Below are 15,345 nucleotides of genomic sequence, written 5' to 3'. Positions count from 1 at the left end.
GATACTCCCTTCGATGCGTGCCCTTGCACAGTGTACAACCTGCACAACCGTACGTGTGGCCCTGGCTGCCAAAGGGATCTTTTCAAAACATAAATATTATAAATGAAAATCGTTAGATAAAAAAGTGTTTGTGTTAACTGGGTAGTCCCAATTGTCTGAAATGATGTCAACGAAGGTCTTCTATGTGGCACAATGACTTAAGTCACCCTGAGATTCAAGCTTTTTAAAACACCTATTTATCCTTTCAATTAAAAAATGTTGCAGAACATTTTCTCACCATAAAAACGATTTCAATTCTTCATTTTCAACATCTTACATTTACATTGTATCTATTGGTGGTAAATACAAAATTATTTCCCAGAATTTCGGGCTTGATTTTTAGTCCATTTTCCCTCGCTAACATTGGAGACGTGCACTGGATCAACGTTTTACAGATCGACAAAGTAAAGTATGAATGCGCTGTCCGTTCTGGGAGGCTTGGGACGTCTCAGGTGGAAAGGACGTTCTAGATGAACGGTCCAGCATGTGCCAGATTGTGTCACCTCCTCCTTTTTTGGGGGATAGACACACCTCATGGCTCTAACATCGGGGTGATGTGTGAACCCAGGCCCAGCCAGGAGGCCAGTCTGGAGAAATCAGGCAGGCAGACTGCTCTCTCTCACCCAGAGTAGCTGAAAATTTGTGCAACTTTCTTTTTCGGCTAAGTAAGCCCCCCACCCCCAAGCCTTCTCTTACCGGCCCTTCATGTGGCCCTAGGTTCCCTTTCTGAGGCACTGAGTGGGAGGGAGGATCGTCAGAGACCCCAGTCATGAATCTGAAGGGAGTGGTAAGCTGGCCACGGGAAATCGCCGACCCAGGCCTGGTCGACCCTGTCCTGGCCCGCTGCCAGGACATCAGCGGGCAAATTCCAGGTCGCTGCTATTGACATCAGGGCAGGAGGTAAGAGCGGAACAGTGCAACTTAAAAGCTGCCTTAGGAGGTTCAGCTTGGAGAGTCGGCGAAGGGGATGCTCTACGTGGAGGAGGAGGGTGTCTGCCAGAGGCCAATGGGACGCTGTGGTGTGCTCATCTGTCCCCGGCAGCCCCTCTCCTTCTGGGAGCCTGGGGAGGGAGCTTCCCCCCTGACCAGAGCCTCCAGCCAGCTCTGGGGTCCCCGGGGGCCCCATCTCCCCGATGAGCTCCTTGTCTCCGGCCTCTCCCCTTCTGCCAGGGGAATCCCTCTGGTAGGCTGGTGAGGCCTGTGGGCCCCTTCTCAGAATAATGGCGGCTCTTCCTTTCATTGTGGTAAAACAGGAGTGGCATGAAATTGACCATTCTGACCATTTCCAGGCGAATAACTCAGTGGCATTCAGTAATTCACAATATTGGGCCACCATCACCGCCATCCACCTCCTGCCCTTCATCTTCCTTAAACCGGGAGCTCCATGCCCATCAAACTCTAAGGCCCATCCCACCCCGGCCCCCCTCGGCCCCTACAGCTGCCGCTCTCCCCTCTGTCTCTTTGCACTTGACTACTCTGCTGGCTTATTTCCATCTCCTTTTGCACAAAGTCTTCAAGCCTCATCCATGCTGTAGCACGCGTCAGAATTTCATTCCTTTAAAAAAAATTCTTTTCAAGGTTTATTTAGTTTTTGAGAGAGAGAGAGAGAGAGAGAGAGACAGTGGGGGAGGTGCCGAGAGAGAGAGGGAGACACAGAATCGGAAGCAGGCTGTGCGCTGTCGGCCCAGAGCTTGACGCGGGGCTCAAACCCACGAACCGCGAGATCGTGCCCTGAGCCGAAGCTGGACGCTTAATCAACGTAGCCTCCTGGGTGCCTCAGATTTTCATTCCTTTTTATGGCTGAATGATATTCCACTGCGTGGATCCACATCTTGTTTATCCACGCATCTGGTGACACTCGAGTTGTTTCCGTTTTTTGGCTATTGTGGTAATGCCGCATGAATGTTTGTGTATAAATATGTGTTTAAGTCTCTAATTTCAATTCTTTTGGGCATATACCTAGAAGTGGAATTGCTGGGTCATAAGATAATTCCATGACTCTTTAGCTTCTGTTTTTAATAAGCATTTTCTTTTAATTGCAATATAGTTAACATACAGTGTGATATCAGTTTCAGATGTATAATACAGCGGTTCAACAAATCCATATATCATTCAGTGCTCATCACAACAAGTGCACTCCTTAATCCCCAGCATATATATTACCCCCCCCACCCCCTCCCCTCTGGCAAGCATCAGTATGTTCTCTATAATTAAGAGTCTTTCTTGGCTCGTCTCTCTCTTTTTGCTCATTTGTCTTGTTTCTTAAATTCCACATATGAGTGAAATAATATTGTATTTGTCTTTCTCTGGATGACTTATTTCACTTAGCATAATACTCTCTTGATCCATCCATGTTGTTACACATGGCAAGATGTCATTCTTTTTTATGGCTGAGTAATATTCCACTCTGCGTGTGTGTGTGTGTGTGTGTGTGTGTGTGTGTGTGTGTGTGTATCTCACCTCTTCTTTATCCATTCATCTATGGATGGACACTTGGGCTGTTTCCGTACATTGGCTATTGTAAATAATGCTGCAATAAACATAGGGGTGCATGCGTCCCTTTTAATTAGCGATTTCATACTTTTTAGATTGTAGAGTCATTCTATTTTTAACTTTTTGAGGAATCTCCATACTGTCTTCCACAGTGGCCGCACCAGTTTGACTCCCGCCAATAGTGCATGAGGGTTTGTGCGTGGTGTAAGAAAGTGGTCCAGCTCATTCTTTTGCGTTCTTCTTCTCTCCTTCTTTCTACTGAAAGCTGTCCAGTTTTCCCAACACCATTTGTTGAAGAGAATGTGTTTTTCGCATTGGATCGTTTCCTGCTTTGTCAAAAATTAATCGACCATATAATTGTGGGTTCATTTCTGGGTTTTCCATTCTGTTCTCTTGGTCTATGTGTCTGTGTTTGTGCCAGTACCATACTGTCTTGATGATTACAGCTTTGCAATACAGCTTGAAGTCTGGGATTGTGCTGCCTCCAAGTTTGTTCTTCTTTTTCAGGATTGCTTTGGCTATTCGGGGTCTTTTGGGGTTCGATACAAATTTTAGGATTGTTTGTTCCGGTTCTGTGAAAAATGCTGTCGGTGTTTTGATGAGGATCACATTACACGTGCAGACTGCTTTGGGTAGTATAGACATTTTAACAATGTTTGTTCTTCAGATCCATGAGCATGGGATATCTTTCCATTTCTTTGTGTCTTCCTCAATTTCTTTCATCAATGTTTTAGTTTTCAGAGTACAGGACTTAACCTCTTTGGTTAAGTTTATTCCTAGGTATCTGGTTCTCCTTGGTGCAAGTATAAAAGGGATTGTTTCTAAATTTCTCTTTCTGCTGCTTCATTTTTAGTGTAAAGAAATTCAACAGATTTCTGTACATTGATTTTGTATCCTGTGACTTTGCTGAATTCAGTGTATCAGTTTCAATACTTTTTTGGTGGAGTCTTTTAAGGTTTTCTATATAGAGTGTCATGTTCTCTGCTAAGAGTGAAAGTTTTACTTCTTCCTTTCCAGTCTGAATGCCTTTTATTTCTTTTTTGTTGTCAGATTGCTAGGGCTAGGACTTCTAGTACTGTGTTCAATGAAAGTGGTGACAGTGGACGTCCTTGTCCTGTTCCTGACCTTAGGGGAAAAGCTTTCAGTTTTTTCCCTTTGAGGATGATGATGGTTGTGGGCTTTTCATACAAGGCTTTTATTATGTTGAGGTATGTTCCCCCTAAACCCTCTTCTTTTGTGGTTTTCATCATGAGTGCATGTTGTACTTTGTACAACTCATCTCATTGATGAGATGTATCACATACACTGATTTGCAAATATTGAACCACCCTTGCATCCTGGAGATAAATCCCACTTGATCGTGGTCTATGATTTTTTTTAATGTATTGTTGGATTTGGTATTTTGAGGAGGATTTTTGCATCCATGTTCACCAGGGATATTGGCCTGTAGTTCTCTCTCTCTGGCTCTCTCTCTTTTGTGGTGTCTTTATCTGGTTTTGGGGTCAGGGTAATGCTGGCTTCATAGAATGAATTTGGAAGTTTTCTTCCCTCTCATATTTTCTGGAATAGTGTGAAAAGAATAGGCATTAACTCTTCCTTAAATGTTTGATAGAATTCGCTCGTGAAGATGTCTGGTCCTGAACTTTTGTTTGTTGGGAGGTTTTTTTTTTTTTTTTCTAACTGATTCAATTGCATTGCTGGTTATCCGTCTGTTCAAATTTTCTATTTCTTCCTGCTTCGGTTTTGGTAGTTTATAGGTTTCTAGGAATTTATCCATTTCTTCCAGGTTGTCCAATTCATTGGCATATAGCTTTTCATAGTATTCTCTTATAACTGTTTATATTTCTGTAGTGTTGGTTGCTAGTTTTCCTCTCATGGGTGATTTTGTTTGAGTCCTTTCTCTTTCCTTTCTGGGAAATCTGACTCCCTAGTTTATTAATGCTATTGATCTTTTCAGAGAACCAGTTCCTTATTTCATGGATCTGTTTTACTATGTTTGTTTGTTTGGGTTTTGTTCTTGTTTTTGTTTTGTTTTGTTTCTCTATCATTCGCTTCTGCTCTAATCTTTCTTATTTCCTTCCTTCTGCTGGTTTGTTTGTTCTTTTTCTAGTTCCTTTAGGTGTAAGGTTAGGTTGTTTATTTGAGATTTTTCTTGCTTATTAAGGAGGTCTGTGTTGCTATAAACTCTCCTCTTAGAATTTCTTATGCTGCATCCCAAAGATTTTGGACCACTGTGTTTTCATGTACTTTGAAAAAATTTCTTCTTTGATTTCTTGGTTGACGTCCTTGTTTAACTTTTTGAGGAATCCCAAACTGTGTTCCACAACAACGACACCAATTCATATTCCTACCAGCAATGCACGAGGGTCCCAATTCTTTACATCCTCAACAATAATTGTAATTTTTTTTTTTTATTAGCCACTCTAATGAGTGTCAGGATAAAGTTTTAAATGCATAAAATACAATACAAAGGATGACAGAGAAAACCAATTACACTGAAATGTAATTTTCCAAGTATTAAAAAATCTGGGGGGCGCCTGGGTGGCTCAGTCCGTTAAGCCTCTGACTTCTGCTCAGGTCATGATCTCGCGGTCTGTGAGTTCAAGCTCCGCATCGGGCTCTGTGCTGACAGCTCAGAGCCTGGAGCCTGCTTCGGATTCTGTGTCTCCCTCTCTCTTTGCCCCTCTGCCTCTCAGTCTCTCGCTCTCTCTCTGTCTCTCAAAAATAAATAAATATTAAAAAAATTTTTTTTTAAATAGAAAAAATCTGGGATATAATAGTCTGTGTGCTTGTTTTAAAAATAAATATATATAATTTATTGTCAAATTAGCGTGTACATTGTGCTCTTGGTCTTGGGGGTGGAGTCCCGTGATTCATTGCTTCCATACAACAGCCAGTGCTCATCCCAACAAGTGCCCTCCTCAATACCCACGTGGGCTTCTTTATTAACACGTTAAATAACAAGATCTAGCCTATTAACTACTGTGATCCTGAAGTAATGATAAGTACAAATGATATTTCTATACATCTGTAACAAGGGGAAGCTAATAAGAAGTGATTTCAGTTGGTCAAAAAGTCCCAGGTGCCACTGACACGCTACTGTGGTTTCTTGCCCACGACAAATAGAGGAAGGAAATGCTGAGGTTCAGGTATGGCTCGGGAAGTTGAAGACAGAATCTGAGGACCCCAGGCTCAAGCTTGTTCCATGTCGCACCCCCTCCCACCTGCCGCACCACCAGCTATCGACTTCTCTCTTCCCTTCTTCTGAGCCAAACTCCCTAAAATAGTCTCCACCCCCTTGGTCTCCTGGCCACAGCTCCAACTCCCCAGCCCACTGCAGTTTGGCTTTGACCACCCAGCCCGTTCTCACGGGGGTCACCATGACCTTGAGATGGCTAGATCTGTTGCCCCCGTCTGGTTTTATTGGCGTCACCTTTGAGGGTTAGTTACTCTCCCTTGGTTTCCCCGGCACCGACTCTCCCGTGAGCCTTTCCTCCTTCCTCTCTGCTGTCCTCCTCGGTCTCCCTCGCCATGCCTTCCCCCTACTCGGCTCAGAAACCCGCACACGCACCTGCTGCCAGGGCCGGTCCTGGGATCCCCAGTCTTGTCGTCGTCACACTCTTCTCTGGGTGACCTCACTCACTCTCCCGGCCTTTATTGCAGTCTCCCCACAGTGCCCGTGTCTGCACCTCCAGCTTCCAGCTCCCTGATGGCTCTAGACATGTCTATAAGGCTTCACTCAATAACAACAATAGCCCTATGGGCGGGTTGCTACCATGGGTCCCAAGCGGTGCTAAGTGCCTTTCATGCATTATCAGCTAAGTGCCTTTCATGCATTATCTTATGTAATTCTCACCATGACACTGTGAGGGTAAAGCGACACACTCACAGTCCTTAGCTGATAGGTGGCAGAGCCAGAATCTGTCCTCCAGGACACCTTGCAGAGACCGGAGCCCTACGGGTCCCCCTGAGCCCCTCGCCCCGCCCCGTTTCTCCCCCACTATTGCCTGCTTCAGCTACGGGCCCCATTCTTGTTCGCCAGCTACTTTCCTCTTCTGTTTCTCTTGGTCAGGCTCCATATGTAAATTCTCCAATTCTCCCCTTGGAGTGGAGTCCCCATGCCCATTCCTCAACCCATGGCAGCGTGGCTGGAAAGCAAGTAGCCGCCCAAGGCTGAAAGACTTGTGCCTTCCTTGACACCCCTTTCCCCATCTAATCCATCATTGAGTAGAGCTGACTCTACCCCCCCTCCGCCGATAACCTCCCCAATTTGTCCATTCCTTCTCATCACCCCCTCTGGACACCCCTGTCCTGGCCACTGTCGATTCTCAGAAGTGACACAAAAACAGCCCCCGGTGGTTTCCTGGACTCTGATCTTGCTTCCTGCCACTTCCCAAAGCCCAAGTGATGTCCCCCAAATGCCACCTCCTCCCTTCTAGGCCTCCCCCTAACGGGTGTGTGTACCTGTGTGTGCACAGCGTATACATTTTCATCAATGGCCCTCAAGGACCTGCCTGCCCACTGCGATCTCATCTCTCACCCCTTCCCTTTTCCCAGCTCTGCTCTGGGCACGAACTTCCTCCAGGCTCCAGTTGGGGACACACGCTGTGGGCCTTCACCCTTGTTCCTACCCCGCCTGAAACTCTCCCCCTAGCTCAACACCCCCATCAGAATCTACTCAACTCCTACTAATTCCCCACTCTGGTTGCCATCAAAACCATTTGAGGGAGGGGCACCTGGGTGGTTCAGTCGGGTAAGCGTCCAACTCTTGATTTCGGCTCAGGTCATGACCTCCTGGTTTGTGGGTTTGAGCCCTATGTCGGACTCGGTGCTGACAGTGTGGAGACTGCTTGGGATTCTCTCTCTCCCTCTCCCTCTGCACCTCCCCTGCACACACACACACGCACACACACACACACTCTCTCTTTCTCTCTCTCAAAATAAATAAATAAACAAAAAAAACCCTCCTGATGTCCCAAACATAGCCCCAGAATCTCTGGGGGTGAGCCCAGTCATCAGGATTTTAAATCAATCAACTTAAGAAAAACCAAGGTTGCACACCTGGTTTAGGTCCTAACAACTCTTACTTTACAATAGGCAGCCCCCGGCACCCCACCCCTACAGACCCTCCCCAAGCTCCTGTGACTTTCCTGCCCAACATGCATGCCCATCTTGCTGTGCTGTGCTTAATGCTTGTCCGCTCTGCTGGTATGCAAGCCCAGCCTTCGGAGGGGGGGCCACGCATGTCTGCCCTCCTCTGCATCTTCAAGGCCTGACCCAAGGAAGAAACTCAGTCAAGATCTGCGTCACGAGAGTTGAAGGTCATTTCCAGGATGCCAGGAGGCTCTCATGCTTTGAATCTTTTTTTCCTGAGCGAAATCAATTGGTGTCCACCTCCCACCCCCAAAGTAACAAAAACTGCCTTTTTACTTTCTCAACAATGGCCCGCAATTCTACCAATAGTGATTCGTTCCTTTGGCTTAAAACTTCTTGTGTCAGTAAAATGCAAGCACAGCCCGAAAATACAACACTTTAACAGAGTTAGCCATTATACTTTGCCCTGAGTGATTTCATCAGCTCTTAACAGATGGGAGAGCAGAAGAATTACCATTTATTGAGTGTATCCTATAAACCAGGCATTATCCACGGGCTAGCTCATGTATGGAGTTGAACGAGTTAGTTCTGGAAGCACTGGAAACTCAGAGAGGTTCGGGAATCAGCCCAAGGTAACAGAGCTGGTAAACGGATGCACCAGATTTAAACTGACAGGAAGAGAAGGAAGGGACACAGAGAACACAGGCCTGGGCTTCAGAGGACCCATCGCCTCCTCCGCTTGACCTGGGACCCCACTGGGTGCTGAGACTGGCCCCGGGGGGAAGGAGTGGTATTGGCAATGGCATCCTTCCAGGTACTCATCCTCTCTTCTTCGTCTTTTTAAAAAAAAATTTATCATTTTTTTGAGAAAGAAAGAGAGAGGGAGGGGCAGGAAGAGAGGGAGAGAGAGGATCCCAAGTGACTGTCAGCACGAACCCGATGTGGGGCTTGAACTCATGAACCGTGAGATCATGACCTGAGCTGACATCAAGAGTCGGACGCTTAACCCACTGAGCCACCCAGGCGCCCCGGTCATTTCATGCACCCCCTTCTATTTCATGTCCAAGCCACTGGCAAACCCTGTTGGCTTTTGGGTACTCTGACCACGTCTCTACACCTCCTCTGCACTTTGCCTGCTTCCGCCCTAGCAGCCCCTCCCCCCAAGGTCAGATCACTTCTGCTTCTGCTCAAAACCCCTCAGAACTCCCACTGCAAGCTCTTAGCTCCCACCAGCCTCACTTCTCAAGCCTCACTTACAGTCTAACCCCTCCCGGGGTCCCGACCCCCTGGCCCACTGCTGCTCCTCCAACACCCTGCTCCTGCCGTCCCCCTGCCCGGAGCACCAGCCCGCAGACATGCGCGTGCCCACTCCCTGCCTCCCCCTCAGTGGGACCTCCAGACCAGCACTATTCACAACCCCCCTCACCTCCCCATTCCTGGAACACTCTATCTCTTTCCTGGCTTTATTTGTCCCCTAGCACTTATCACCATCTGAGAACCACACACCCTTCACTTCTATGTGTTTGCCATTTCTCTTCCCCAGAATGCACCTGCTCGAGGGCAGGGATTCCTGGATTCTGTCTTGGTCTCAGTGCTATAGCAGCCTCAGCGTCGAGAACACCTGGCATATGGTAAGTGTTCAATGAAAGTTTGTCGAGCGAAGGGAGGATTGTGAGTAATCAACTTGAGAAATAAGGCGATGTTCTACCTCGGGGGATACTACAAATCTCTGAACATGTTTTGGCTCACATTCCAGAAGGTGATGTTCAGGCTTTAGTATACATTGCTTTGGGGTCTGGTGGCTCTAATCCAAGATAAATTAAAAACCCTATCAGTGATCCAGTTCTACCCCCAGGGAATAGTCTAAGGACTTACTGTGTACATTGACATGTAGACGCTTAATAAATATTTGTTAAACGAATGAATGGGAAAATATAAGATATGATTGGAGCCGAAGACTAACAGAGACGCCCGTGATGCAAAGGGCCACATTTTGCTCTGTTATGCACAAAGTTCAGACCTTCACCAAGTAGAGGCATAGGATGTACTTCCTTTGGTTACACAAACATTACAATGGGGCAATGTAGTATAGCAGAAAGTATGTGGCTTAGGGTTGAGGGACCTCAGAGAACCCCAGCTCCCTTCTCGGAGGCTGTGGGATCTCTGGTTACTCAGTGCCTTCCAGCCTCACCGGGTGATACGGACCTAACAGGTAGTTTTATTTTTATTTTTTTAATGTTTTTTCCCCCTCTGATGGAGTTTTTAATTTTTTTATTGTTTTATACTTATATTTATTTATTCATTTAATACAATTTATTGTCAAATTCGTTTCCATACAACACCCAGTGCTCATCCCAACAGGGGCCCTCCTCAGTGCCCATCACCCACTCTCCCCTCTCCCCCAGCCCCCATCAACCTCCAGTTTGTTCTGTGTATTTAAGTGTCTCTTATGGTTTGCCTCCCTCCCTCTTTGTAACTATTTTTTTCCCTTTCCCTTCTCCCATGGTCTTCTGTTAGGTTTCTCAAGATCCATATATGAGTGAAAACATATGACATCTGTCCTCTAACTGACTTATTTCACTCAGCATAATTCCCTCCAGTTCCATCCACATTGCTGCAAATGGCCAGATTTCATTCTTTCTCATTGCCAAGTAGTATTCCATTGTATATATAAACCACATCTTCTTTATCCATTCGTCAGTTGATGGACATTTAGGCTCTTTCCATAGTTTGGCTATTGTTGAAAGTGCTGCTATGAACATTGGGGTACAAGTGCCCCCATGCATCAGCACTCCTGTATCCCTTGGGTAAATTCCTAGCAGTGCTATTGCTGGGTCATAGGGTAGATCTATTTTTAATTTTTTGAAGAACCTCCACACTGTTTTCCAGAGCGGCTGCACCCGTTTGCATTCCCACCAACAGTGCAGGAAGATTCTCGTTTCTCCACATCCTCTCCAGGATCTATAGTTTCCTGATTTGTTCATTTTAGCCACTCTGACTGGCGTGAGGTGATATCTGAGTGTGGTTTTGATTTGTATTTCCCTGATGAGGAGCGACATTGAGCATCTTTTCATGTGCCTGTTGGCCATCCGGATGTCTTCTTTGGAGAAGTGTCTATTCATGTCTTCTGCCCATTTCTTCACTGGATTGTTTGTTTTTCGGGTGTGGAGTTTGGTGAGCTGTTTATAGATTTTGGATACTAGCCCTTTGTCCGATATGTCATTTGCAAATATCTTTTCCCATTCTGTTGGTTGCCTTTTAGTTTTGATTGTTTCCTTGGCAGTGCAGAAGCTTTTGATCTTCATGAGGTCCCAATAGTTCATTTTTGCTTTTAATTCCCTTGCCTTTGGAGATGCGTCGAGTAAGAAATTGTTTCGGCTGAGATCAGAGAGATTTTTTTCCTGCTTTCTCCTCTAGGATTTTGATGGTTTCCTGTCTCACGTTCAGGTCTTTCACCCATTTTGAGTTTATTTTTGTGAATGGTGTAGGAAGTGGTCTAATTTCATTCTTCTGCATGTTGCTGTCCAGTTCTCCCAGCACCCTTTGTTAAAGAGACTGTCTTTTTTTCACTGGATACTCTTGCCTGCTTTGTCAAAGATTAGTTGGCCACACATTTGTGGGTCCAATTCTGGGTTTTCTACTCTATTCCATTGGTCTATGTGTCTGTTTTTGTGCCAGTACCATGCTGTCTTGACGAATGCAGCTTTGTAGTAGAGGCTAAAGACTGGGATTGTGATGCCTCCACCTTTGGTTTCCTTCTTCAATATTACTTTGTCTATTCGGGGTCTTTTTTGGTTCCATACAAATTTTAGGACTGCTTGTTCTAGCTTTGAGAAGAATGCTGGTGCAATTTTGATTGGGATTGCATCGAATGTGTAGATAGCTTTGGGTAGTATTGACATTTTGACAATATTTATTCTTCCAATCCATGAGCATGGAATGTTTTTCCATTTCTTTGTGCCTTCTTCAATTTCCTCCATAAGCTTTCCATAGTTTTCAGCATACAGATCTTACACATCTTTGGTTAAGTTTATTCCTAGGTATTTTATGATTCTTGGTGTGATTGTAAAAGGGATCCGTTTCTTTATTTCTCTTTCTTTTGCTTCCTTATTGGTGTATAAAAATGCGGCTGATTTTTGTACAGTGATTTTGTATCCTGTGACTATGCTGATTCATGTGTCAGTTCTAGCAGACTATTGGTGGAGTCTGTCGGGTTTTCCATGTAGAGTATTTTGTCTGCGAAAGTGAAAGTTTGACTTCTTCTTTGCCAATTTTGATGCCTTTGATTTCTTTTTGTTGTCTGATTGCTGATCAGTACTATGTTAAATGACACTATGTTAAACGACAGCAATGAGAGTGGACATCCCTGTCGTGTTCCTGATCTCAGGGGGAAAGCTCTCAGTTTTTCCCCATCCTAACAGGTAGTTTTAAAGGTTCATTTGCCTCTCCCTCCCTGAGCCAGCAGATTTTTCCATCAGATTCCTGGGTCCCATTCCAAACCCGGTGAATCAGACCACACCATGTGTATGTGGGGGGCTGGGGGATGCAGCCAGGATCCTGTATTTTAAAGCATTCCCCAAGTCTTTAGGCTGCTGCTACAAGACTAGCCACAGTATCGCTCCTCTGAGTGGTCTCAAGACCAGCATCAGAATCAACTGGGAGCCCATTAGAAAGGTCGAGTCTTGGGGCGCCTGGGTGGCTCAGTCGCTTAAATATCTGACTTTGGCTCAGGTCATGATCTTGCGGTTCATGGGTTTGGGGCCCACACTGGGCTCTGTGCTGACAGCTCAGAGCCTGAACCCTGCTTTGGATTCTGTTCTGTGTCTCCCTCTCTCTCTCTGCCCCTTCCCTGCTCACACTGTCTCTCAAAAATAAACATTAAAAAGAAAGAAAGAAAGAAAGAAAGAAAGAAAGAAAGAAAGAAAGGCCAAGTCTCAGGCCCCATGTGGGACCTTGTCAACAAGATCCCGGGAGTGGCTGGCACTTTAAAAACACTGCTTTCTCATGCTGGACTGAACCAACTTTAGAGCCCTCCAGCCCTCTCTCTAACCTCCTAAAAGGTGCCCATGAAGAACTTTTGGCTCAGAGACAAGCCTTTCATTTCCCGATAAGGAACAGGCTTAAGATGCTGAGGTCTGCCTGAGAGACAGGAGCCCCAGGGATGAAGGTATCCACTGGTTGACCAAGGTGACCCTTTCATTGTGACGGATGGGGGACCAAGAGGGCAGAACAGGACTGAGCATCTAAGAGGGAGGAAGACATTGCCCCTGAGGGAGAAGGAGGAGGGGGAAAAGGGACCTGGGGATAGAAGCTGGGTCTAGCCCTGCCACACCCCCGTGGGTTTTCATACTGTGGCCGCAGGCGGCTCGGTTTCTCAGAGAGACAGTTTGGGGAGGTTTGCTTTATAGGGGGCTTCCCCAAAATTTAAACCTGGCACCCCGGGCAAAGTCAGAGACATTGTTGCTCGTGGCTGAAATGACCCCTTAAGGAGCTACTCGCACTTACTTATACATATTTTTATTCTTATATATTTTATTTTAAAATATTTTATATATTTATATATATATTTAAAAAAAATTTTTTTTCAACGTTTATTTATTTTTGGGACAGAGAGAGACAGAGCATGAACGGGGGAGGGGCAGAGAGAGAGGGAGACACAGAATCGGAAACAGGCTCCAGGCTCTGAGCCATCAGCCCAGAGCCTGACGCGGGGCTCGAACTCACGGACCGCGAGATCGTGACCTGGCTGAAGTCGGACGCTTAACCGACTGCGCCACCCAGGCGCCCCAATATTTATATATATTTTAAAAGCATCCTGGAAATTTTGAAGTATGGTGGCTGTTTTACTCTGACAGAAGAGAACAACAAGAAGAAAGCTAAACAGAAAGCTATTCAAATAGATAAAGACCACCCACAGCAAAAATCTCGTTCTGTAATAAAAAAACATAATGTTAACAACCAACATGGGCAACTATTCCTCATGTACCCATTGTATACAGAAGAGGGCACAACTGGGACATGATGGGCTTCATGGAACCAACTGGAGATGGTTCTGATGCTGGGCCAACACTATTCATGGACACTGAGCCCTGGTTCCAATATACCAGGAAACCCAACGCTCAGTGAGGACCTCAGAGTAAAGACCAGACCCCCTGTTACAAAATGAATAGCCCCCCGGCAGCCCCCAATCCTCTCGGTAGATTCTCTTCTGTGGGAACCTGGATTTTTATCTCCTCGGTTTGCCTAAAGCAAGACACACATTTTTGGGGGCTGGTCTAGAAAAGCCACTGCATTGTGGGTTCTCTTCTTTCCATGTTGATCATCTGCCATTATGCCCTCTTCCCTCCCCTAAAGCCTGCAAAACGAATCTGAGCCGAGCAGGCAAGCTGAAACCCTGTTACCAACCCCCCCCCCTCCCCAGTACCCTGGAGCCAGCCACAGGAGGGAAGCCGTCCTCTTTGTCCCTGGGTGGCAGGGACAGAGGGGAGGGTGGGGATCCGGGAGTGGGTGACCTGTCCCGCGTGTTCACATTACCTGCCAGGTACTCGATGACGGCCGCCATGTAGACAGGAGCCCCCACGCTGATCCGGTACTTGAACGTCCCTTTCTTCAGGTAACGCATCAGCCTCCCCACGGGGAAGATGACACCGGCCCTGGCTGAACGGGACAGCTTGGACATTTTCTTCTTCCCGCTCCGGCCCGACATCTTGCCTCAGTTTCCCTCTCAGCTTGCTGACACGGTGTTCTTCCGGCACTACCACGATGCTGAAAAGGAAAGAAGGCAGGGTGAGAAAGGATGGTCAGCAAACACCTTGGGGACAGTGATGTGACACTAGGGCACCGTGTGACACATCAAGTAGCCCTGGGGAGGTGGCTGAGACCTGGCTGCCGCTTCAGGCCACGAGATGGGCAGGGGGACTTCGCAAGGCATCGGCAGCCCCTCCCCAAACACCTCCCCACGCGTCAAGCCAGCCCAATCTTAACAGGAGAGGCCAAAGAAACTCACTAGAGAGAGGGGTCATGGTGCTGTAGTCTGCAGAACAATGGCCCCAAAGATGTCCACTTCTTCATCCCCAGGACCCTTGCATATATCACCTTATATGGCAAAAGAGACTTTGAAGATACGATTAAGTTGAGGGTCCTGACATGGGGCGATTATCCCGGAGTATTTGGGTGGGTCTGATGTAATCACCAGGGTTCTTTTTTTTTTTTTTTTAATTTTTTTTTTAATGTTTATTTTTGAGACAGAGAGAGAGGCAGCATGCATGTGGGGGAGGGGCAGACAGAGGGTGACACAGAATCCAAAGCGGGCTCCAGGCTCGGAGCTGTCATCACAGAGCCTGACACGGGGCTCGAACTCAGGAACTGTGAGGTCATGACCTGAGTCGAAGTCGGACGCTTTACCGACCGAGCCCCTCAGGCGCCCCACCGGGGTTCTTTTAAGAGGGGGCAGGACATCAGTGAGTAGTGACAGGTACAACGAGAGAAGAAATGGATTCTCCCCTCGGGGCCTCCAGAAGGAGCCAGCCCTACCAACACCTCCACTTTAGCTCAGAGAACCCGATTTTCCCCTTCCGACCTCCAGAACTGTCAGGGCATCGATCCACATCGCTTCAACCCCTAAACTGGGGCTAATTTGTTATAGCAGCTGCAAGAGAATGAATACGGTTCCTCTTCGCTCTGATTTGCTTCTGCCTATTTGAATACACAGTGTTAGCT

General features: G+C 46.6%; 1 protein-coding gene across 1 annotated transcript in view; it reads right to left on the bottom strand.

The window, feature by feature from the left end:
• Positions 1-15,345, bottom strand: part of MACROH2A2 (macroH2A.2 histone) — a 59,468-nt gene that overhangs the window by 22,834 nt on the left and 21,289 nt on the right. The window contains exon 2 of the mRNA XM_040485256.1: positions 14,161-14,391. Coding sequence (XP_040341190.1) covers positions 14,161-14,332 — 172 coding nt within the window. The 5' untranslated portion in view covers positions 14,333-14,391. The remainder of the gene's footprint in view (positions 1-14,160; positions 14,392-15,345) is intronic.

The sequence above is a fragment of the Herpailurus yagouaroundi genome, unplaced genomic scaffold, assembly GCF_014898765.1.
Source record: "Herpailurus yagouaroundi ecotype Mexico unplaced genomic scaffold, PumYag 163, whole genome shotgun sequence".
NCBI lineage: Eukaryota > Metazoa > Chordata > Mammalia > Carnivora > Felidae > Herpailurus > Herpailurus yagouaroundi.
This window is presented reverse-complemented; position numbering and strand designations above follow the sequence as displayed.